General features: G+C 43.1%; 1 protein-coding gene across 6 annotated transcripts in view; it reads left to right on the top strand.

Annotated features, from left to right (window-relative positions):
* Nucleotides 1-26069, top strand: part of ASTN1 (astrotactin 1) — a 704518-nt gene that overhangs the window by 585387 nt on the left and 93062 nt on the right. For all 6 annotated transcript variants that reach the window (XM_075320156.1, XM_075320155.1, XM_075320159.1 and 3 more), the window contains 2 exons: nt 11067-11261; nt 13266-13393. In XM_075320156.1, the coding sequence (XP_075176271.1) occupies nt 11067-11261; nt 13266-13393 (323 nt within the window). The remainder of the gene's footprint in view (nt 1-11066; nt 11262-13265; nt 13394-26069) is intronic.

Raw genomic sequence — 26069 nt, 5'->3', positions numbered from 1 at the left:
CTGGGTATAACCGGTAGGGCCGTTCTGGATACGTAGTCGTTTATTTTATTTTCTAATGCGTCATGTGGCATGTCTCCAAATTTGCCCTTTATGTTATATAGGTCTCTATAATACTTTTGGAACTGTTCCGCGATGAGAGTTGGGTTCTGAGTCGAAGAGCCGTCTGCTTGTTTAATCATGGGAATGTGGCTGGGGTCTCCCCTAGGGTGTAGAATCCTAGCTAGTGGTCTACCACATTTATCTGCATACTCATAGAGGAATCTTTTTATTCTAGTCCTATGTCGCTCATACTGTCGGTCGAGAATCGATTTAAGCTCCTCTCTATTTTTGACTAGCTCCGCCAGTGTCAAAGGTGATAATGTCTTCTTATGGGCCCTTTCCAGATCTGAAATATTCTGAAGTAGGGACAAAATGGTTTGGGCTCTCTCTCTCTTAAGCCTAGCCCCATGTTTGATCAAAACCCCTCTCAACACACATTTAAGTGCCTCCCACTGCACGGGAAGGGCTGTGGGGTCTTCTGAGTGTATTTCTAAAAATTCATCAATCGTGTTCTGTAGATCCTTCATGCACCCCTGATCCCCAAGCAGACTATCGTTCAGCCGCCAAGACCACGGCCTCCCTGCCCCATCTGGGATAGTAAGGCTCAGGAATATAGGAGCGTGGTCAGACCAGGATATACTGCCTATAGAGGCCTGTATCTGCCAAGTAAGAGCCTTTTGGCTCACAAGAAACAGGTCTATGCGGCTGTATGAGGAGTGAGCCGGGGAGAAGTATGTGTAGTCACGCTCCACTGGGTGTAACGTTCTCCACACATCTACCAATCGAAGCTCTTGTATTGAGCGTTTAACTTTTGTTAGCTTTCTGAGAGAGAGAAAATTGTGTCCCAAAGTTGTATCTACCTTAGGGTCCAAAGTGAAGTTTAAATCGCCACCCACGATCACGGTCCCTTCTGCGAATTCATCCAATGATGACAGGAGAGAGGAGCAGGACGTCGCCAGATCTCTGTTTGGTAAATACCAATTGACAATGGTAAAGATAGATGAATTAACATTAATTTTCAGAAAAATGAATCTTCCCTCAGTGTCCACTCTCGTGTCCAGAACCGTGTGCACCAGGGCTTTATGGATGCCTATAGACACCCCTTTTGATTTTGACTCTGGGTTGGGGCTATGGACCCATTTGGTGTAATATCTGTCTTTAAAGTTAGGGAGGTGACCAGTTTTGAAATGTGTTTCCTGAATCAATAATATATGGACTCGTTTCTTATGCATGTCAAAGAATACCTGAGACCGTTTTTGCGGGACATTGAGGCCTCTCACATTCAATGAGCCAAAGGTAATCTGCGTCATTCTGAGGAGGAGGAACGGTGAGGAACCGGGAAGTAGGGTCAGAGGATGGGGATGGGAAGAGAGGTGTGGGTGGAGAGAATAGAGAAGGTTAGGAGAGGGGGAGAGAAAGAAAAAAAAAAAAAAAAGAAAAGAGGGGGGGGGTAGAAGGATTAAGTATATAAAGGAAACTACAAACAAAGAGAGAGTACCGTAGGCAAAAAGGTCAAAGCACCTCTTGCCTGTAGGGTCGTAACGTGACCCTTATACTTGGTCAAATAGACTAGAGGTAAATGCAGAAAAATAAGAATCTCTATATACCAGGGATGTTAATCCTACGCCACTACCCTGTGGCGTGTTATCCCAATCAGGGAGGGAACTTTCCACAAAGGAGCCCCCTGCCCTGGACTAAAAAACAACTTTTAACTATATATATTTTGATTTGCAACTAAAGCTCTGTATAAAGAAGGGAGAAGGGGCTTTGAGATGGTATTGTACCTTATAATGTTGAGGGGCGCCCCCCATTACACCCAGGATGGAAGGAGGGAACCCCCCACCCCCCTGTCCAGGGCGATACAATAACCCTACAACGCGAAATTCCCATCAGGACCAGGGGATAGACTCCATCGTACTGTGATCCTTTAACCAAAAACATACTAGAACAATTTAATCCACCATTCTCTTATACATCAGACCGGCCTCCCTCCTCTTTCTCTACGAGAGCCACGCATCCGATCACCGGCTGTGACTCCCCCCCCCATTGGAAAGTCCGGCCAGTCCTCTATAGGCACTAATGGAATGTCCAAGGCCGCGGTGAACGAGGGTAAATCCGCCGGAGACCGAAGAACATGCATTCGTCCCGCGTGCCGAACCTGCAGGCGGAAGGGGAACCCCCAGCTATATGGAAACTCGTATGAGCGGAGAATGTCCAGCAGAGGTTTAAGAGCTCTTCTCCTTTGTAAGGTAAAACGGGATAGATCTTGTAGAATCTGGATTTGGCTCCCCTCATACGATGGTGATACTCCACTGCGGAGCTTAAACAGAATGGCTTCCTTAATAACATAGCGGTGGACCCTACAGATCACATCCCGAGGTCGGTCGTTCTGGGCTGGTTTGGGGCCCAACGCTCTATGCGCTCTATCCAATTCCAGGGGTTGGCTTGATGGTTCACCCAGAATATTATTGAAGATCACTTGAAGGGTGCCATGTAAGTCCTTGGACTCGACAGACTCAGGCAGGCCGCGCACTCTGAGATTGTTTCTTCGGCCCCTATTTTCAGCATCATCCATTGCTTCAACCACGTATTGTATTTGGCGGGAGTGTTGTTCTAATAGTGCCCCGTGGGCCTGTGAAGTGTCCTCCATATTCTGAATTTTAGCTGCCTGCACTTGACTCTGGGTGTCCACTCTCTCCACCTCCCCCTTCAGGGCTGACAGCTCTGTGCGGTACGCCTGCTCCAGCCTGGTTATATATGCCTCCATATCTTCCCTGGTGGGTATAGCTGAGAAACGTGCCCGCATCTCATTAAGCTCTGTCAGAACTCCTGACTCTTGTGTTGTTGTTATGGCTGGCCCTGACCCTGCATGCTTGTCTGCATCTGGTAACTTTAGATTTATGTTGTACTTCTCCCTGGGTATGGTCTCACTTCTGTCAGGGACCTGTAACTCATTTGCAGTGCAGTGTCCCCCCTCCTGAAATTCCTCACACTCCTGCATGTGTGTTATAGGAGGGGACGTTACTTCCCCCTCCAGAGGCCTCCAGGCTTCAGGGCTACTGTTTGTATCAGCAGGCACTTCCCCCGTGCTTCTCACTCCGGGTTTCCCCTGTACCTGCAATCTGTCTGGCCTTATCTTCTGTATCTCCTCTTCACTCCGGGTGGCCTCTCCTCTCAGTCGCGTCAGCTGCTGAGCCTTTCCCTGCATCTCCATAGCTGCCATCTCACTGCTGCACGCTGAGCTCACCTCCTGTGTAGCCTTAGCAGCCATCTTGGGTGCCACCTGTGAAGCTTCTCTCTGCCCCGGCCTGGATAAAAAGTGTTTGATCCCTCTCTCCTCCAATTGTGAAGCTCTGCTGCTGCACCCCTGGGATCTCCCTCGTCTCCTCCGCTGCATAGCCTGTGTTACAGAGTCCTCAGTTGCGTGGATCATCAGTTATAAAGTCCAGTGGCAGGAGCTAAGACAAGTCACGTCCTCACTCCTTCATAGCCAGGACACGCCCCCCCAGATCACCGATTTTAGACACTTTTGCGATCGTTTATCGGCGCATCTAAGCTTTACACGTTGCAACGTCGTTATCGGCGCCGGATGTGCCTCACTTTCGATTTGACCCCGACGATATCGCAGTAGCGATGTCGCAGCGTGCAGATCTTATTCACCCAAGAGAGCAGAATCCTGACAGTTTACTCAGAGTGTACAGTATGTGCACTCTGAAGATTCTACACTGTGTGTTGAGTGATCATAGATTCATCAATCTGTAGCCATGGAGAACGTGTGCAGAAATTTAGCTGAAAACCAGAAAACCCCTTACGTAACCCCTTCTTTCAAATGTCTATTCAGTAATTCTTGCCCCCCCCAAGTGCACCTTTAAACAGACAGGTTTCATAAAAAGAGTCTGTCAGTACAGAGTGACTGATCAAACCAAGTACCAAGGACCGGCCATCTCCAAACATTTAATTGCACTTTCCCACCTTCTTGTTTTCCTTCTATATCCACTGTTCTCTGGCTCTATAAAACCAGACCTCTCAATCAAAGAAGAGGGAGGGTGGACATAACGGGAAAACCAGTAGTTAGGAAGATGAATTTTAATGCTCTGTCTCACTAAGGGTGCACCAAGCGCCTGTACTTGGTTTGAACAGTCATTTTGTGCTGACAGATTCCCTTTAAAGTTGTTCTCTGCAAAAGAAATAAAATGGCAACCCGGATATAATTCAAACAACAATCCGTCCTAGTCACATGCCTACAATTGAAGACATACTGAGACCTGTGTGTCAACTGACAAGAGCTGTATAACACATACTTCAGTCCAACAAGAGCAGGGCTGTAATGTGTGATGAAATATATCTATTCCTCACTGAATACAAAGTTGGTTTTCTCCAGCATTGTCTTTCTCAATATTTATTTGTTTTCCAGTTGGGTGCAGTCAGTCTCTGTGCACTGCTATAAAACTGTCAGACTGTAGGAGGAGGAGGATGAAACTGGAGAACTTGTTGCCAATCACAACATGGGTTAAAACATATTTCTTGTTATATCAGAGCCGTACACCCAGATGCTGACTGTGTTTTGTGTGATACAGCTATGTTTAGTTGAGGCAGAGGTCTCAGAAGCTGTATGTCTTCAGTCTGTAGTGTCATGTCACCAAGGCTAGGTTCACATTTCAGTTGTTTTGCATCAGTCACATGCGTTGCTTGACGCTTGTGACTGATGCGTTGTACAACGGGTGACAAGAATAAGAATTCATTGTTGGATTCCGTTGTAAAACGTGAGAGAGAGAACGATCAGCTGATCGCTCACAGCAGCCGGCCGCCGGGTGATCAGCTGATCGCTCACAGCAGCCGGCCGCCGGGTGATGAGCTGATCGCTCACAGCAGCCGGCCGCCGGGTGATCAGCTGATCGCCCTCATTAGCCGGCCGCCGGGTGATCAGCTGATCGCTCACAGCAGCCGGCCGCCGGGTGATCAGCTAATCGCTCACAGCAGCCAGCCGCCAGGTGATCAGCTGATCGCTCTCATTAGCCGGCCGCCAGGTGATCAGCTGATCGCTCATAGAAGGTGGCTGCCGAGTGACCAGCTGATCGTTCAGCCGCTGAGAGAGAGCATGCGCAGCGAAATCCTAAGGATTCCGCTGCTCAAAAAAAGTTACACTCTACGTTCCTGCCGCCCGTCGGTCAGTACTGATCAGTCAGGCGGAGGATGCAACGCAAGGGCATCAGTCACAATCCGCCGCTCATATAAGTCTATGGGAAACAACGGAATCTGCCAAACGGATTGCGTTATCAGAGCGGCGGATTGTGACTGATGCAAAACAGCAGAAATGTGAACCTAGCCTAAGATAGACCAAAGTTTGAGTTATATCAGGAATTAGAGAATCCCTTTAATGCTCACCTGGAACTGACATGAAAAATCAGGAATATTTCATAATAAAACAAATAAAAATAAAAAATATGTAATAATATTAATATTATTATTATAAATATATATATATATATATATATAAATATTATAAATATATATATATATATATATATATATATATATATATTATTGTAAATATATATATATATATATATACAGTTAGGTCCAGAAATATTTGGACAGTGACACAATTTTCGCGAGTTGGGCTCTGCATGCCACCACATTGGATTTGAAATGAAACCTCTACAACAGAATTCAAGTGCAGATTGTAACGTTTAATTTGAAGGTTTGAACAAAAATATCTGATAGAAATTGTAGGAATTGTCACATTTCTTTACAAACACTCCACATTTTCGGAGGTCAAAAGTAATTGGACAAATAAACCAAACCCAAAATTTTTTTTTTTATTTTCAATGTTTTGTTGCGAATCCTTTGGAGGCAGTCACTGCCTTAAGTCTGGAACCCATGGACATCACCAAACGCTGGGTTTCCTCCTTCTTAATGCTTTGCCAGGCTTTTACAGCCGCAGCCTTCAGGTCTTGCTTGTTTGTGGGTCTTTCCATCTTAAGTCTGTATTTGAGCAAGTGAAATGCATGCTCAATTGGGTTAAGATCTGGTGATTGACTTGGCCATTGCAGAATGTTCCACTTTTTTGCACTCATGAACTCCTGGGTAGCTTTGGCTGTATGCTTGGGGTCATTGTCAATCTGTACTATGAAGCGCCGTCCGATCAACTTTGCGGCATTTGGCTGAATCTGGGCTGAAAGTATATCCCGGTACACTTCAGAATTCATCCGGCTACTCTTGTCTGCTGTTATGTCATCAATAAACACAAGTGACCCAGTGCCATTGAAAGCCATGCATGCCCATGCCATCACGTTGCCTCCACCATGTTTTACAGAGGATGTGGTGTGCCTTGGATCATGTGCCGTTCCCTTTCTTCTCCAAACTTTTTTCTTCCCATCATTCTGGTACAGGTTGATCTTTGTCTCATCTGTCCATAGAATACTTTTCCAGAACTGAGCTGGCTTCATGAGGTGTTTTTCAGCAAATTTAACTCTGGCCTGTCTATTTTTGGAATTGATGAATGGTTTGCATCTAGATGTGAACCCTTTGTATTTACTTTCATGGAGTCTTCTCTTTACTGTTGACTTAGAGACAGATACACCTACTTCACTGAGAGTGTTCTGGACTTCAGTTGATGTTGTGAACGGGTTCTTCTTCACCAAAGAAAGTATGCGGCGATCATCCACCACTGTTGTCATCCGTGGACGCCCAGGCCTTTTTGAGTTCCCAAGCTCACCAGTCAATTCCTTTTTTCTCAGAATGTACCCGACTGTTGATTTTGCTACTCCAAGCATGTCTGCTATCTCTCTGATGGATTTTTTCTTTTTTTTCAGCCTCAGGATGTTCTGCTTCACCTCAATTGAGAGTTCCTTAGACCGCATGTTGTCTGGTCACAGCAACAGCTTCCAAATGCAAAACCACACACCTGTAATCAACCCCAGACCTTTTAACTACTTCATTGATTACAGGTTAACAAGGGAGACGCCTTCAGAGTTAATTGCAGCCCTTAGAGTCCCTTGTCCAATTACTTTTGGTCCCTTGAAAAAGAGGAGGCTATGCATTACAGAGCTATGATTCCTAAACCCTTTCTCCGATTTGGATGTGAAAACTCTCATATTGCAGCTGGGAGTGTGCACTTTCAGCCCATATTATATATATAATTGTATTTCTGAACATGTTTTTGTAAACAGCAAAAATAACAAAACTTGTGTCACTGTCCAAATATTTCTGGACCTAACTGTATATATATAATGTGTGTGTGTGTATATATAAAAAAATGTTAATAATAATAATAATAACAATAATAATATATTTCACACTGCGTTTCAGAAGCTGCCTGGTTGCTGTGTTTGTCCTCTACAGTAGTTATGGTAAATTAGACCACTGTGCGCACAGCAAGTATCAATGTAACATGATTACTGAAATTAGATAATTGGGTAATGCTATTAATATAGTAACCTTTAATAATTTCTGCTGTGCCAAATCCTCTGTGTTTTTTCTGTCACAGCAAAAAATTATCTGTTGAGTGGCACTTTTAATTGTCTCATAAACTAAAGGCACTTCAGCGATGATGATTCACCTTTGCATACACTGTATAGCGGTGAAGTGACTTAGACGTAAGCGCGGGGTTTTTTTTAGTCTTGTTATTCAGCATAACTAGAGACAAATTCACAATGATGCAGACACCTATTATACCTTCACTGTATGAATTTTAAGGTCTGGGTAATAAACAGCATTGCCAGTAAAGTGAATCATCGAATTTGTGCCACAGTCTAGATACATTTCTATAGATGTGACTATTGCAGGTTTCGATGTCGCTCATCATTGAAATTCTCACGTAACCTCGACTTCACAATTGTAAAAGAGCGACAAAGGATGTAACACATTGGATTTGGGTGGAACATTGAATATTTACATCTTTAGCCATTATTCCATGGTCTCATAAACTTCGTTTCTGAATTTTTTTTTTTCATTCCAAAAGTTTTATTTAGTTTTAATCAGTATTAAAGGGGTGGTTCAGTGCTCTACAATAGTGGCCACATCCCTGTAAAAGTGATAGGGAAGGCTTTTTCTAAATACCTTGTTCAGCCAATTCTGCCTCTGAGTGGCGCTATTGCTGTCCACTCGTCCTCATGAAGTGACCCCGGGCTCCGTGACCTCTGAGATCCGGTGATGTCACGTCAACTTCCAGTTGACCTGACATCACAGCGGCCGGCCCCGGTCTCCCTGAGTGACTGGGCTGACACCGCTTATCACAGCCCAGCGTCACAGCGCAGCATCTCCCTGCTCCCTTTCAGTGCAGAGCGCCGCAACCAGGAGCAATGCTGGGCTGTGACGAGCGGTGAAACTCCTTAAGGATAAGGCTTCATGACATCATCTTTTGTGCTGGTCATAAGGTTACCTATGAGTTCTACCCATGGAGAGGAACATTGAGGTATTATTGCAGCATAACTCATAGAGACAACACTCAGTTATTGTGGAGCCTTAAAGGGAATCTGTCAACATGTTTTTGCCACTTTAACTGAGAGCAGCTTAATGTAGAGACAAAGACCCTGATTCCAGTGGTGTGTCACCTACTGGGCTGCTTTCTGTCCTTTTGATAAAATCACTATTTTATCAGTAGGATATTATCACTAAAGACTAGTAAACATACTGCCATATAGTCCTCCATATTCATTAGTGCTATATAACCCCGCACCCCCAACACTGATTGGCAGCTTGATGCCTATGAGCAATGTACACAGCTGCCAATCAGTGGTGTGGGCGGGGTTATATAGAGTACAATATTCAGAGAACTGATGGATGTGCAGCAAAAAACAGGGATTTTATCAAAATTGCAATCAAGCTCTCTGCCCCTACATCCTGATGCTCTCAGATGGAGGAGCAAAAACCTGGTGACAGATTCCTTTTAACCTAAGATTGGTCCCGAGCCTGTATAGATTAAATAAGTGGCATTGGTAAGATAGGCCAGTGACAACCATCTTTTAAATGAATATGAACATAATTTGGTTAATTTCCTTGTACATTAAGTAAATAGGTAGATAAGTATATTGTGTCCACACTAATAGTAAAAGCTAAAAAGAGATAAAAATAAATAAACTAAGTAGGCAACACTTAGTAAAAAATACCCTTTTTGATAATACCTGCGCATGAAGATTGTTTCTGCATGGGCAATGCCCATTGTGAGACCAAGAATAAAAAAATTATATATATATATATATATATATATATATATATATATATATATATGTATATATATATATATATACACAGTACAGACCAAAAGTTTGGACACACCTTCTCATCTCTGGAACAACTGTTAAGAGGAGACTTTGTGCAGCAGCCTTCATGGTAAAATAGCTGCTAGGAAACCACTGCTAAGGACAGGCAACAAGCAGAAGAGACTTGTTTGGGCTAAAGAACACAAGGAATGGACATTAGACCAGTGGAAATCTGGGTTTTGGTCTGATGAGTCCAAATTTGAGATCTTTAGATCCAACCACCGTGTCTTTGTAGAAAAGGTGAACGGATGGACTCTACATGGCTGGTTCCCACCGTGAAGCATGGAGGAGGAGGTGTGATGGTGTGGGGGGGTGTTTTGCTGGTGACACTGTTGAGGATTTATTCAAAATTGAAGGCATACAGAACCAGCATGCCTACCACAGCATCTTGCAGCAGTGTGCTATTCCATCCAGTTTGCTTTTAGTTGGACCATCATTTTTTTTCAACAGGACAATGACCCCAAACACACCTCCAGGCTGTGTAAGGGCTATTTGACTAAGAAGGAGAGTGATGGGGTGCTACGCCAGATGACCTGGCCTCCACAGTCACCAGACCTGAACCCAATCGAGATGGTTTGGGGTGAGCTGGACCGCAGAGTGAAGGCAAAAGGGCCAACAAGTGCTAAGCATCTCTGGGAACTCCTTCAAGACTGTTGGAAGACCATTTCTGGTGACTACCTCTTGAAGCTCATCAAGAGAATGCCAAGAGTGTGCAAAGCAGTAATGAAAGCAAAAGGTGGCTACTTTGAAGAACCTAGAATATAAGACATATTTTCAGTTGTGTCACACTTTTTTAAGTATTTCATTCCACATGTGTTCATTCATAGTTTTGATGTCTTCAATGTGAATCTACAATTTTTGGAGTCATGAAAATAAAGAAAACTCTTAGAATGAGAAGGTGTGTCCAAACCTTTGGTCTGTACTGTATATATATATATATATATATATATATATATATATATATATATACTGCATATACATACGCAAATTATACATATACAAATATATATGTATATATATATATATATATATATATACACAAATAAATATATATTTATAAATAATTATATATATGTCCACATATACATTACAAATATATATTTACACATACAGTACGGTATATATCATATACATAAATATATATATTTTTTTTTTCTATTTTTTTTTGTACATGGACACACTGTACAGGGCACATATCTGTCGGACAAGCTATACGGTTAGTCTACCTTGACTTCACCCGCTAGCAGAGATAAGAATAATTGATTTCCCGTGTCGGAGGTCCACAACACATTAGCCTCGGTCACCTCCTGGAGAATCAAAGAAAAGAGAGTTTATTGGCGTATACAATGGTGGAAGTGAAATAATTCTTCATTCGAAAAAGTTAAGAAGATATCAGTATTTATAGGAGAAACATGAAAAATGATGACTACATCTTCATTAGACAACAAATGGCCGCCTCCACTGTTTTACCGCAGCTAGGCTTGCACGTTGTCATAAGTTAATGTCAAGTTTACTTTTATTTAGTATATGGATTTCAATTGACTATTTTCTGCTTTAATTGGCACTGAGGTCAGGCCGGTGTCCCTGTGCTGTCTCGTGGAAGGCACCTAGCAATTAAAGAGTGGCTTTCCTGCACTCCAGGTCACTATTCCTAATGAAACAAAAAAGGAGACGGATCTGCTGACGGGAAGAAATGATTAAGTCTCCAGTTCACGGTGCTGAATCTGTTATTGACCTGGACAATTTTGTGGTTTTTCCCTTCAGTTGTATTGAAGACTATAAGCTCGGTCCGGATGGGTTGTCATGTCATCTGGTCACAGAATCCTGTCCCGGAGGAGCTCACTGTGGAGAAGGTCCGGAGATGGCAATGAACCAGACACTTTTTGGGGAGTTCTTTTACGGTTACAATAACCAGACCAAGGATACTTCACCAGGCCAACTGCTGAAAGGATCGTTTAGGTGACTATTTCATATATTATTATTTATGATAAAGAATATCTGAACATTTATGTCCATAAGTATTGTAAGATGTAGTTTAACATTAAAAGAAAAATCAGGAAACTGCTGTCACGCACGGAGTAGAAGATGTCCGTATATAACGTGAGGCATACGCGATCAGGCCAATGGGAGTCTGACGTACTACCAAAAAACAACACAAAAAGGGGGGAACATCGGGGTCACGATATAATGGAGATCTCTGCCGCTAGGAAGATGGGTGAGGGACCACCTCCTGCACTCACCTCTAGCTGACTCCTGAGCTCCCTAGCGTCCCTATACAGGTTCTTTTAACCTGTCAGTGAGCAGGATACTTGGGTCCCTCAGCTGACCCTAAACTCACCCTGTCCAGTGAGTAGGCTGAAGAGTACACTAGACAAGCCACTCAACTAATAAACACAGAGGGAGAGGAAAGACAAACAGGGGGAATAAACAGAAAGTTACAAAACATCAAACTTCCCCATAGCAGATGGATTCAATAGTAGCAGATGGATGGGCACAGGAGAATACCTCAGCAGTTCCTTCCACCAGGATGGCAAAAGTAGAAATGGATTCTAACAGCAGCAAGGACTGCTGGGAAGGCTCCAGTATTTAACCTAAATGGTGTGAACCCAAAGCAGCAACAGCTGACCTGCCCTGCTCAGAGCAGCTGGCAAAACCCCCCCTGAAATTAACACCAAATAAAAATGTTCATATTTCTGGAACTGTCTAATTGATTTAAAAAAAGGAAAAAATAATACTCAAGGGAGCAATGGCTATAAAATAAAAGCAAGTACTAGTCACTTATGATCTAAAGATACATCCTTATTAACCCCAACTTTTAAAGCACCACTCCATCTTTTTTTTTTCCCACCGCTGGAGTGGTGCTTTTAATTTAAGTCCCCTGCCCTCGGTCTTATACTTACCCTCTGGTGTTTTCACTTTTTATTGGTGTTTCTCTGGTCCCGTAACGTCTAAAGCCTGCTTTACACCTTACGATCCAGCATACGATATCGTATGTGATTGTAACCGCCCCCATCGTATGTGCAGCACGTTCAATTTGTTGACTGTGCCGCACAAACGATTAACCCTCGTCACACGTACTTACCCGTCCATACGACCTCAATGTGGGCGGCGAACGTCCACTTCCTGGAGTGGGAGGAACATTCGGCGTCACAGCGACGTCACGCGGCAGCCGGCCAATAGAAGCGGAGGGGCGGAGATGAGCTGAATGTAAACATCCCGCCCACCTCCTTCCTTCCGCATTGCCAGCGGGAGCCGCGGGACACAGGTAAGATCTGTTCATCGTTCCCGGGATGTCACACACTGCGATGTGCGCTACCCCGGGTTCGATGAACAATCTGACGTTCAATTCTAGAGAAATGAACGATGTGCGTGCGATGAACATTTTACCATTCAATCGCAATCGCACGTAGCTGTTACACACTGCAATGTACCTTACGATGCCGGATGTGCGTCACTTACGACGTGACCCCGCCGACACAGTATAAGATACATTGCAGCGTGTAAAGCGGGCTTTAATGGCAGAAGTCAGAGGTTTTGTCACAAGCTCTCAATACAGGTCTATTAGAGCCTCAATGAGGCCCTCATAGACTTATAGTGAATTGTGACCTCTGATGTGCTCTATGGGACATTGGAGCAGCCAGCAGATCACAAATCACAGGAGACCAACTGAAACGGTGGCGATAGAAAATGACTGCAGGTTAGTTAGAGTCAGGGAACTTACTTTATTAGCACGACTCCAGGCGTAAAATTAAAAAAAAAACCACTGGAGTGCTGCTTTAAATTTTAAATTTACACATGGATTTATTGTTCAATGGATATCTATCATAGAGGGACTTGCCCATAGCAAATCCATATCAATCGAATGTGATTTAACTTAATCACACGTCAACTAATATAGTATATGGTGCCGTTGCTCATTAGCCATCATGACTCCTCACTTATATATTTATGCTTCTGTTATAGGCAGAATAATTTTGCCCGTGGACTGGAGCATCAGCTTCCGGATGGTCTTATTGTATCCACCATACCCTCGGAAACCCAATGCCATGAGGAAATATCCGAGCCGGTTCCTGACCCTGATTTTCTGACAGGTCAGTAAATCCAAGAATTCCGGTGCTGTCCCGCTCCATATGAATAGTTGGAGAAGTATCTACTAGATTCCCAGGTGCTCGGGATGTCAGGATGTCACCGGGATGTATGTGATTGCTGCGGTGAGGCGTATTTGTATACTTATTTTAACATTATTAGCTAATGTAAAGGAGGACTTTGTTTATTGGTTGTGTTAAACCTATATTATCACCCCTTAATATGTTATCACATGACACTCTCACCCATTAAAGCTATTTGTGTGTGCAACGTCTGATAAGCTATTAAAAGGTGATAATATCAGATGATAACACATCCAGTAGAAATCGATGAAACGTCACCCCGGGTAGTAATGCATTAGACAGTTTGGTGAAAAAAACATTACACGTTCTCGGAATTCTGATGCCGCTTCTTTTGAGCCACGAAGAAGGAAATCTAATGGTGGCATATTTAGGGAAATCAGTAGAGAAAAAATATACTCCTGGATTAAAAGTGACCTCTAAGAACAAGTACAGTGCTGTGCAAATTAATTGGGACAAAGCAAAGAAACACATTTTTGAATATTTAATAATAAAATGTTATAATGCACTGTTACATACCAATTTTAGTAAGAAATATGTCCTCCTTTAGCAGATATGAGATTTTCAATGCGTTTTGGCATTGGTTCTACCAAGTTGTTCCATAAATTCTCCAATTCTTCATCATGGAAGCACATTTGTATGGCGCTGCTTATCATGCGTTCTTTGGTTGTACAGTCCATTTTGCCAGGACGTCTCTTCACAATGCTCCACAAATTTTCTATAGGATTTAAGCCTGGTGAATTGCCATGCCAGTCCAGCACTTTTACTTTATTTTCTTCCAGGAATTTCTTCACACACTTGGAATTGTGGCAGGAGCCAAATCTTGTTGGAATGTCCCTTCAAATTTACGCATGGATAGCACAATAAAACGTTTTAAAACGTCTATGTATTTGGATGAATTCATCATACCATCAACAGGAAATAAGCTCCCTGTACCATCAGCAGTAAAAAAGCCCCAAAACATCTGTTTTTGAGGGTATTTTACAGTTTGTTGACTATGATCAGCTCGCAATGGGTCATTTTTGCTTATTCTAACAACACTTGCTCTGTACCGTTGAACAAAAAGATAGGTTTCATCACTGAACATTACCTTTTTCCACTGGCTAGTTGTCCAAGATTTATATTTTTTTGCCCATGCGAGTCGTTTTGCCTTCATTGGAGATGTCAGAAGTTGTTTCTTTACTGGCTTTGTTGCCCTCCAACCAACTTCCAGAATCCTGCGCCATATAATCGAATCACTAATATCAATACCTGCAGCGAACCAGTCTCTTTGGAGGTCTTTACTTGTTTTTCTTGCAGTAATTTTACTATTTCTGATAAGTGTTTTATCAGTTCTTGGTGTCGTTTTCCTTTTTCTTTCACATTTCCCTTTTCGTTTTGGAGAAAACGATCCAGTTTCATTGTGTGTGCGAATTATTCTTGAAACAGTAGATTTTCCAATACCAATGGTGGAAACAATTTCTCTTACAGTCAGATTTGTATGTTCATTAAGAGTAATAAGTCTAGACCTCTTCCGTAGAGTAACATCCATTTTTACAGGAACGAATCACACTGAGAGAAAAACTACACTAAACCACTCCTCACAGAAACAAGCTCTCAGCTGAAGCTGAGGGGGCAGCTAGCTGTTATTTTCTGACTAAAACCAGTCAAACCACATTTTGTTACTCAAGGTTGTACACTCACACCTGTTCAAAGCAGTTAAAACTGGTTTGAATCACTGACTGGTAACCAACGTACGATTTTACTTAAAAAATGCTTTGTCCCAATTAATTTTCACAGCACTGTACATACTGTGTACCCATAGATAGAGAGGGGTTGGACACCTAATAGTCAATGTTACCACATGTGTATGTTCGAAATAAGTACAAGCAATTTACTAATATGTCCTTTTTGTAAGGTTTTCACTGCCGTCTATGTTATATCAGTAAAGCCCCCTTATTTTGCTAGCTTTCTGTAATGGGGCGATACGGATAATGCATAGGCTCCTTATGTAATGGTTAGATACGGATAATATAGGGGCTCCTTGGCTGACCCTAAGACTTGGGAACCTGTGCGGTCCCTTATCCCGATGGTAGTGTTAATGGTAGTCAGGTTTGAGACTCCAACGTGACCCTGTCTCCTTTCCTGGCCCTGATGACCATGTCCCCACCACCTAGGGAACAGACTGGGACGGAGATCCCAAAACCCATCAACAAGGTAAAATAAAACCTTATACACACCCAAAACCTACACCAGGAACAATCAAGGAAATACGAGTGAGGAATAATAAGGGAAAGGAGGTAATATAAAAGCACACAACTTGCACAAACTGCAGCAGACAGCACAGCAGCAACAACCATGTCCTCTCTGCTCCCAGGCTAGCTCCTAACTGAATAGAATAACCAGCATAATACCCAGGAAGCAGAGGGCTTATATCCCAGATGGAAGTGATTAAGTGTTGTCAGCTGAACAAGTCTGCTGCTGCACAGAGAAGGAATTAAACTTTAATGTGCCCAAGGTAAAATCTACATTTAAAGTGCATGGTCCTAGATGGTAAATGAGAAAGCTGTCCTTATATACGCGTGACACCTTCCTTGTGGCAACTTGTGGTCCAAAACAGGCTAATAGAGTGGCATGAGACCAAACTGATGACTTAAGGCTCTCATACGCATTAAACTGATGTTGACCAAATCCGCTGATATCAATGGGTTCAGACAACGGCTTTATGTGTTTGGGGGTGCCGGACAACTGATGGGAAGATGTCAATCCCACATATCTGATTTCGGGCTGCAGATCGCATTGTTCTTCCGGAGATGAGTCTCTTACTGAGGTGTCAGCCGAAGACTGTTTCACAGAGAACACAGACATGTTCAGCCAAACAAGTGCTCCAGTGTATGGGAGAGTCGGCTACGAAGGCTGTTGGCCGAATGATTGTCCAAAGCATCGTTCGGCCAACAACTATCTAATGTGTATGACCGGCTTTAGTCTCCTGCAATGAAACATGCTCCTTCTATTCTAGGTTACCCATCCTACACAAACACAGATATGTGGAGAATTTTTGGTTCGATGGCAGAAGAGGTTAGGGGGGATTGACACTCCATCATTCGATTGTGGTACGAAGAATTACATTGTCTAGAATAGAAGACTATATCCAGCTTTGCAAAGATTATATTAACTATTTATCAAGTGCAGCTAAAATGTAACATGGAAGAGACTTTCCAATAATCTTCAATAATAATAATTTAAAAAAATACCATTTTGTGTTTACAGTTCTTGTGCAGACTTTTGTGTCTCAACGGTAACAGACAACAAACAAACTTTCCGTAGTCGGAAACAGCTTTTCCCTACATTTTTCTAACAAATATATGTAAATGTGACAAGAAATTAACTTTCAGAATTTTTTTTTATAATTTTAAGGCACTTTAATTCCCTGCAGATTAGGGGGGTCTATGTCCTGAGACCCCATGCACCCATGATCACTCAAAAGACCACTGAGAAGTGCACTGTAGCTCTGAAGATGCAAACACGCATCCCCCACATGACCGCAAACGCAGAGGGGAGGAAGAAAACTTGCTGAACGTTTAGTTGTTTTTTAAGAAAATACCATTTTTTCAGACTATAAGAGATACCAGACCATGAGATGCACCTAGGAAAAATGTAGTCTGTTATGGGGGGATCTGCTTCTGACACTGTTATGGGGCTAATGTCCCCCAATTCTGTACTAATGTTCCCCATCCTAGGACCCTTCCAGGTATATATGTCCGACATCCTGGTATATGTACCCCCATTCTGGTATATATGTCCTAATCCTGATGTATACGTCCCCCATCCTGGTATATGTCCCAATCCTGGTATATTGGTCCTTATCCTGGTATATATGTTCTCCATTCTGGTATACATGTCCCCATCATGGTGTATATGCCTCATCCTGGTATATATGATCCCACCCTGGTATATATATTCTCCATCCTGGAATATATGTTTTACATTCTGGGCTCATCCTGGTGCATATGTTCCCCATCCTGGGTCCTTCCTGGTATATATGTTCCCCATCCTGGTATATATGATTCACATCATGGTCCTTTCCTGGGATATATGTTCCCCATCCTGGTATATATGATTCACATCATGGACACATCCTGGTTTATATATTCTCCATCCTGGTATATATGTTCTCCATTCTGGGCCCATCCTGGTACATATGTCCCCCATCCTGGTATATATGTTCCCCATACTGGTATATATGATTCACATCATGGTCCATTCCTGGTATATATGTTCCCCATCCTGATATATATGATTCCCATCATGGACCCATCCTGGTATATATATTCTTTATCCTGGTATATATGTCCTCCATTATGGGCCTATCCTGGTACATATGTCCCCCATCCTGGGCCCTTCCTGGTATATATGTTCACCATCCTGGTATATATGATTCACATCATGGTCCCTTCCTCGTAAATAAGTTCCCCATCCTGGTATATATGTCCCCCATCCTGGGCCCTTCCTGGTATATATGTTCCCCATCCTGGTATATATGATTCACATCATGGACCCATCCTGGTATATATATTCTCCATCCTGGTATATATGTCCCCCATCCTGGGCCCATCCTGGTACATATATCCCCCATCCTGCCCCTTCCTGGTATATATGTTCCCCATCCTGGTATACATGATTCACATCATGGACCCTTCCTCGTATATAAGTTCCCCATCCTGGTATATATGTCCCCCATCCTGGGCCCTTCCTGGTATATATGTTCCCCATCCTGGTATATATGATTCACATCATGGACACATCCTGGTTTATATATTCTCCATCCTGGTATATATGTCCTCCATTCTGGGCCCATCCTGGTACATATGTCCCCCATCCTGGTATATATGTTCCCCATCCTGGTATATATGATTCACATCATGGTCCATTCCTGGTATATATGTTCCCCATCCTGATATATATGATTCCCATCATGGACCCATCCTGGTATATATATTCTTTATCCTGGTATATATGTCCTCCATTATGGGCCTATCCTGGTACATATGTCCCCCATCCTGGGCCCTTCCTGGTATATATGTTCCCCATCCTGGTATATATGATTCACATCATGGTCCCTTCCTCGTATATAAGTTCCCCATCCTGGTATATATGTCCCCCATCCTGGGCCCTTCCTGGTATATATGTTCCCCATCCTGGTATATATGATTCACATCATGGACCCATCCTGGTATATATATTCTCCATCCTGGTATATATGTCCCCCATCCTGGGCCCATCCTGGTACATATATCCCCCATCCTGCCCCTTCCTGGTATATATGTTCCCCATCCTGGTATATATGATTCACATCATGGTCCATTCCTGGTATATATGTTCCCCATCCTGGTATACATGATTCACATCATGGACCCTTCCTCGTATATAAGTTCCCCATCCTGGTATATATGTCCCCCATCCTGGGCCCTTCCTGGTATATATGTTCCCCATCCTGGTATATATGATTCACATCATGGACACATCCTGGTTTATATATTCTCCATCCTGGTATATATGTCCTCCATTCTGGGCCCATCCTGGTACATATGTCCCCCATCCTGGTATATATGTTCCCCATCCTGGTATATATGATTCACATCATGGTCCATTCCTGGTATATATGTTCCCCATCCTGATATATATGATTCCCATCATGGACCCATCCTGGTATATATATTCTTTATCCTGGTATATATGTCCTCCATTATGGGCCTATCCTGGTACATATGTCCCCCATCCTGGGCCCTTCCTGGTATATATGTTCCCCATCCTGGTATATATGATTCACATCATGGTCCCTTCCTCGTATATAAGTTCCCCATCCTGGTATATATGTCCCCCATCCTGGGCCCTTCCTGGTATATATGTTCCCCATCCTGGTATATATGATTCACATCATGGACCCATCCTGGTATATATATTCTCCATCCTGGTATATATGTCCCCCATCCTGGGCCCATCCTGGTACATATATCCCCCATCCTGCCCCTTCCTGGTATATATGTTCCCCATCCTGGTATATATGATTCACATCATGGTCCATTCCTGGTATATATGTTCCCCATCCTGGTATACATGATTCACATCATGGACACATCCTGGTATATATATTCTTCATCCTGGTATATATGTCCTCCATTCTTGGCCCATCCTGGTACATATGTCCCCCATCCTGGTACATATGTCCCCCATCCTGGTATATATGTTCCCATATTGGTATATATGATTCACATCATGGGCCCATTCTGGTATGTATGTTCCCCATCCTGGTATATATATGTCCCCCATCCTGGGAACATCCTGGTATATATGTTCCCCATCCTGGTATATATGTCCCCCATCCTGGGAACATCCTGGTATATATGTCCCCCATCCTGGGCGCATCCTTGTATATATGCCTCCAGTTATGCCACTTTTTATAACACACACAAAAAATAAACGATTCTAATCATCTTCCCTCCACTATCCCATAACTGACTTTGGTGTATAAGCAACTGGAAGCACAGGACGTCACTGCCATAGGCCGATATCAGTAGCCAACTAATCCAAAATGAATATTCACTGCTCCCTACTGCCATAATCCTGCCGATCTCTTGACAGTAGTAGTGAATATTCATTTCCTTTGATAGTGGACACACATGTTCACCCTAGCATCAGTGACCCTGCTCCTTCCTCCTGTGACCACTCCACCGCCACCACCTCTCCCCGCCACAGCAATCCAGGTACATCTGGACTATAAGACGCACCCCCCACTTTCCTCCTATATTTGGATTTATAGTCTGAAAAATACGGTATGACTTCAGAATCAGACCACACAAGCTTGTTTATTATCTGTTTGCATGAAGATGCATGGATTTACAGAACATAGCAACTAACAAGTTTACAACTATTTGCTTTACGGAATTGTTTTATTTTCCTGTTTAGAATATCTGTTGCTGAGGTGGGCAGCCTTTACATCATTATTTACATGAGACAGCCTCAGAGGTTTGGTTGCAAACAGTTAAAGTCAAAATGTTCAGTCTCAAAATTTCACAGTCAGACGATTCCAGTTGAAGTCATTACTAATCAGCACGGTGACATTATCGAACCATTACGCTTTTCTTAGACACCTTCTTATCCCGCTCTAACATATGCTGCGTAGCCAGCGCTCCGATATTGTATGAACCCTGTCTAATTAGCAGCTTTCATAGATAAACGGGATCTGTCATTACTCTCCACTCACCTATTACCGGAGCTGTCCGCATTCTTCTTTTTAGCTCACGCTGTAACCTTATGCGCACATACATTATCTCCCTTTTATGTAAATTGGTAACATGACTTAAACAGATGAGGTTGACCTTCTATTAATATGATAAAAGGATAGCAAAAATGTTTGGCTCCGCAAGGTTTGCTGACTGTGCTTTATAATTAGTGGGTGTCATGCCCTTGCCAGACCTTACCCACACTTTGTCCAAGACAGTTTATCGGTCCTTCAAGATCCACTCTTAGGGCATGTCTGACTCTTTTCACCAAACCTTTAGAAAAGCATGGCCTTGCTGCTCTTCAATGCATTCTACCAGCACAATAGGTGCTGGAACTTTCTTTCCCCTCAATACCTACCATATATTTCTCTAACCCTTGTCCAATGGCTTGTCTTCCTTGAACGGGAAGACACTTAAGTATGGTCTTGCTACTCTTCATTGCATTCTACCAGCACAATAGGTGCTGGAACTTTTTTTCCCCTCAATACCTACCATATATTCCTCTTGTCTTTGTCCAATGGCTTGTGTGCCCTGAACGGGAAAACTCTTAAGCATGATGCACAATAGGTGCTGGAACTTTCTTTCCCCTCAATACCTACCTTATAATTATATTGCCTTTGTCCAATGACTTGTCTGCCCTGAACGGGAAGATTCTTAAGCGTGGTATTGCTACTCTTCAATGGATTCTACCAGCATAATAGGTTTTGGAACTTTCTTTACCCTCAATACCTACCTTATATTTCTCTTGCTTTTGTCCAATGGATTGTCTGCCCTGAACGGGAAGACTCTTGAGGCTGGTCTTGCTACTCTCCAATGCATTCTTCCAGCACAATAGGGGCTGTAACTTTCTTTCCCCTCAATACCTACCATATATTTCTCTTGCCTTTGTCCAATGGCTTGTCTGCCCTGAACAGGAAGACTCTTAAGCGTGGTCTTGCTACTCTTCATTGCAAGCTACCAGCACAATAGGTGCTGGGACTTTCTTTCCCCTCAATACCAACCATATATTTTTTTTGCCTTTGTCCAATGGCTTGTCTGCCCTGAACGGGAAGACTCTTAAGCATGGTCTTGCTGCTCTTCATTGCATTCTACCAGTACAATAAGTGCTGGAACTTTCTTTCCCCTCAATACCTACTATATATTTTTTTTGCCTTTGTCCAATGGCTTGTCTGCCCTGAACGGGAAGACTTTTATTCCTGAATGTAGATTGACAGGAGGACAGATGCAGAGAAGCAAAGACCAGCCATTACTACCTATAAACCATCTAGGTGTCTCTGCTGCTAGAGATGAATTACACATCAAAACAGGCACTGGACAGTAAAAGAGACAACCAAGTGGCCGGCATTTTGGAGTGTTTTTTCTGATGTAAGGAAACATAACTGATAAATAAAATGATTTGCAGATTGTCTACTTATTATATTATCTATCTAATGAGATCAAGTTAATGGAAAGTAAAGGGGCCATTTAAAATGTCAATCATAAACTAACATAAAACCTCACTTGTTGAAATATAGAGAGAACCTTTGGCTATATTTTTTATGGTTGTTTAGAAAATGGCATCATCTGGTTATACAGAGACTGATTAAACACAAGGAATTGGGCCAAGAATGGAGAGATAATGAGTGTTTCCAAAAATGAAAAACATTTGTTCGCCTGACAGCTGTGTCCACACACATCTCTACACACCATACTGAGACTGAACATGGATCATGCTTGTGTCCAGGAGGACATAATCTGATGGCCGGTCTATCATCGGGAGATCAGGGGTGGTGAAATCCAGAATGAACTCTATATAATTAGTGATGGGCGGACTTGCAGATACTCGGGATCAGCGGGTCCAAAAGGTTTAAAAAACAAACCCAGTTCGGGCTCTGAATTGATCCCGAATATCTGGCTGGACACTGGTTCCCATATAAGTCTATGGGGACCCAAATCAGGTGGATTGGAGCAAGCTCTTTATACTTACCAGTCTCCATGTGGCTGTAATGCTACTTCTGGGGCCGCTCATTATCCTTCATGCATATTCCCTGCTTCCCCCGCCCACTAGCAGTCGTCCCCGTGTCTGATTGGTTGCAGTTAGACGCGCCCCTACCCTGCATAACAGCATGTCTGACTGCTTTCAATCACAGATGTTGTGTGCATACCTATAATGTAAAAATAAATAAACACATAAAAAAATTGATGTAGGGTTCCCCCATATTATGATACCCAGCACAGATAAAGCATACAGCTACAGGCTGCAGCTCTCGCATGGTGTTTTGATGCAGGAATATGGTGTAGAAATGTCACCACCAAATCTACATCTTTTTGCAAATTAATCTGTTTCTGCCAGAAGAAAACCTCTTCCAGAGTGCTCTTGACCTCAGACTTGGCCGAAGGTTCACCTTCCAACAAGATAATGACCTAAGCATGCAGTTAAAATAATAGGACTTGATTTGGAAAGGCGCACACCTGTCTATATATGACCTCACAGCTCACAGTGCATGTCAGACCATATGAGAATCATGAGGTCAAAGGAACTGCCCAAGGAGCTCAGAGACAGAATTGTGGCAAGGCACAGATCTGGCCAAGGTTACAAAAGAATTTCTGCAGTACTCAAGGTCCCTAAGAGCACAGTAGCCTCCATAATCCTTGAATGGAAGAAGTTTGGGACCACCAGAACTCTTCCAAGACCTGGCCGTCCAGCCAAACTGAGCAAACGTGGGAGAAGAGCCTTGGTGAGAGAGGTAAAGAAGAACCTCAAGATCACTGTGGCTGAGCTCCAGAGATGCAGTAGGGAGATGGGAGAAAGTTGCACAAAGTCAACTATCACTGCAGCCCTGGACCAGTTGGGCCTTTATACCAGAGTGGCCGACAGAAGCCTCTCCTCAGTGCAAAAGATATAAAAGCCCACATAATGTTTGCAAAAAAACACATAAAGGACTCTGAGACTATGAGAAATAAGATTCTCTGGTCTGATGAGACAAAGATAGTACTTTTTGGTGATAATTCTAAGCGGTATGTTTGGAGAAAACCAGGTACCTCATTATAGTGAAACATGGTGGTGGCAGCATCATGCCAGGGGGGTATTTTTCAGCTACAAGGACAGGGCAACTGGTTGTAATTGAAGGAAAGATGAATGTGACCAAGTATTGAGATATCCTGGAAGAAAACCTCTTCTAGAGTGCTCTGGACCTCAGACTTGGCCGAAGGTTCACCTTCAAACTAAACAATGACCCTAAATATACAGCTAAAATAACAAAGGAGTGGCTTCAGAACAACTCTGTGACCATTCTTGACCGGCCCAGTCCGAGCCCTGACCTAAACCCAATTGAGCATCTCTGGAGAGACCTGAAAATGGCTGTCCACCAACATTCACCATCCAACCCGACGGAACTGGAGAGGATCTGCTATGAAGAATGGCAGAGGATCCCCAAATCCAGGGGTGAAAAATTTGTTGCATCATTCCCAGGAAGACTCATGTCTGTACTAGCTCAAAAGGAGGGAGCGTCTACTCAATACTGAGCAAAAGGGTCTGAATACGTATGACTGTGATATTTCAGTCTTTCTTGTTTAATAAATTTGTAAAAATGTCTACATTTGTGGGTTTTTTTGTCAAGATGGGGTGCAGAGTGTATATTTCTGAGAAAAAAAAATGAACTTTTCTGAATTTACCAAATGGCTGCAATGAAGGAAAGTGAAAAATTTAAAGGGGTCTGAATATTTTACGTATGCACTGTATAATATATAATGTCAGAACCACCATTCATAGAAGATTAAATACTTTGAAAACCTTCTCCCCTGCCTGCACACTGACCTCAGTACAGATCACAGAGCATGGCTACAAAGCTCCTATAAAGGTCAAGAAATTTGCTGCCAGATTCATATCTCTACGTGCTGGTAACAAAAATCTAGGCAAGGTGCCGCGCCATCATGATGTACAGAAAATAGATTAAATAAAAAAGCTATAAGCAGAAAATAAAACAAATTACATAGAAAGATTATTGGGATGAATGATATTGGCATTATTGGGATGAATGATATAATCAGAATTAATCCTGGTTGTTGTACTAGTCATGGTAAATATGCGTGTAAACCCACTATTGTATACTATCCTTTAGGCCCCCTTCACACCTCCGTGAAAATCACGGACGTGTCAAAGGTGCGTATATACCTCCGTGTGCTGTTTTTATGGCACAACGTGTGTTCTCCATGTGTTATCCATGATAATACATGGAGAACGGTAACTTTCTACTCACCCGTCCCTGGCGTTGCTCTCCGTGGTGCTGATCTTCGGTCTCCGGTCCTGCCGACTCCCCGCTGCTGCTGCTTCCGGCCCACAGTGGAGTGAATATGCGATGAGCATAATGAGCGGGGGTCAGAAGCAAGTGACAGAAGAGGCAGAGAGTGCAGCGCTGGAGAAGGTGAGTATAGAATTTTTTTTTTGCCAACACGTGTGTTTTCTCCGGTGTATGTCACACGGATCACATCTGTGCGGGCCGTGTGACATCCGTGATGCTGGAGAAAAATGGACATGTCTACGTGTGGAGCACACGGTCAAACGTATACTCCATACATACACACGGTCCATGGCAGAACACGCACGTGAGCGCAGACCCATTGATTTTAATGGGTCTACATGTGCCCGTGTCTCCAGCACGTGAGGAAACTGACCATACATGTACCAGAGACACGGATGTGTGAAGGGGGCCTTAGGCTGAGGCCACACAGGGATTGCTGCAAGTCCTCGCATGACACTCAGCTCACGCTTGCAGCACAGCGGGAGGCAAGTGTCATGCGACTGTGGCTCAATCCTGCAATCAGATCACAGTTGCAGAGGGGAGGCAGGGATTTATCTCCCCATCTCCTCCGTTGTCGGCTGATGCAAGAATCGCATTGCACTCACGTTACACCGGTGTAATAATATGAGTGCAGTGCGATGTTTCTCTCGCCCCCAGAGACTTCAATGGGTGCGAGTGAAACAGGATCACATTCCTCCCGCGGCATTCTGCGACTGTTTTCTTGGTCCGATTAGGGCTGAGAAAAGAATCGTGCATGGGAGCGGGCCCATAAAGTAACATGGGCGATATTTTTATTGCATTCCACTCGCTCCATGGTTACCCTTATTCCTATTTTCCGGTTATAATCCATTTCTCTTCCCCAGTCTTTGGCCGAGCGACATTAAAGGGGTTTTACCATGAAGAAAGTTGAATTTAATCATTAGATCTTGGAATAATAATAATTTCCACAATTGGATGTGTGTTAAAAAAATGTTCCTCTACTGAGATAATCTTATATATGTGCACCTGCTGTGTACTGTGTAATGGCCGTGTCTGACTGTACAGAGACATGATTTGATC

This window comes from Anomaloglossus baeobatrachus, chromosome 8, assembly GCF_048569485.1.
Source record: "Anomaloglossus baeobatrachus isolate aAnoBae1 chromosome 8, aAnoBae1.hap1, whole genome shotgun sequence".
NCBI classification, from domain to species: domain Eukaryota; kingdom Metazoa; phylum Chordata; class Amphibia; order Anura; family Aromobatidae; genus Anomaloglossus; species Anomaloglossus baeobatrachus.
This window is presented reverse-complemented; position numbering and strand designations above follow the sequence as displayed.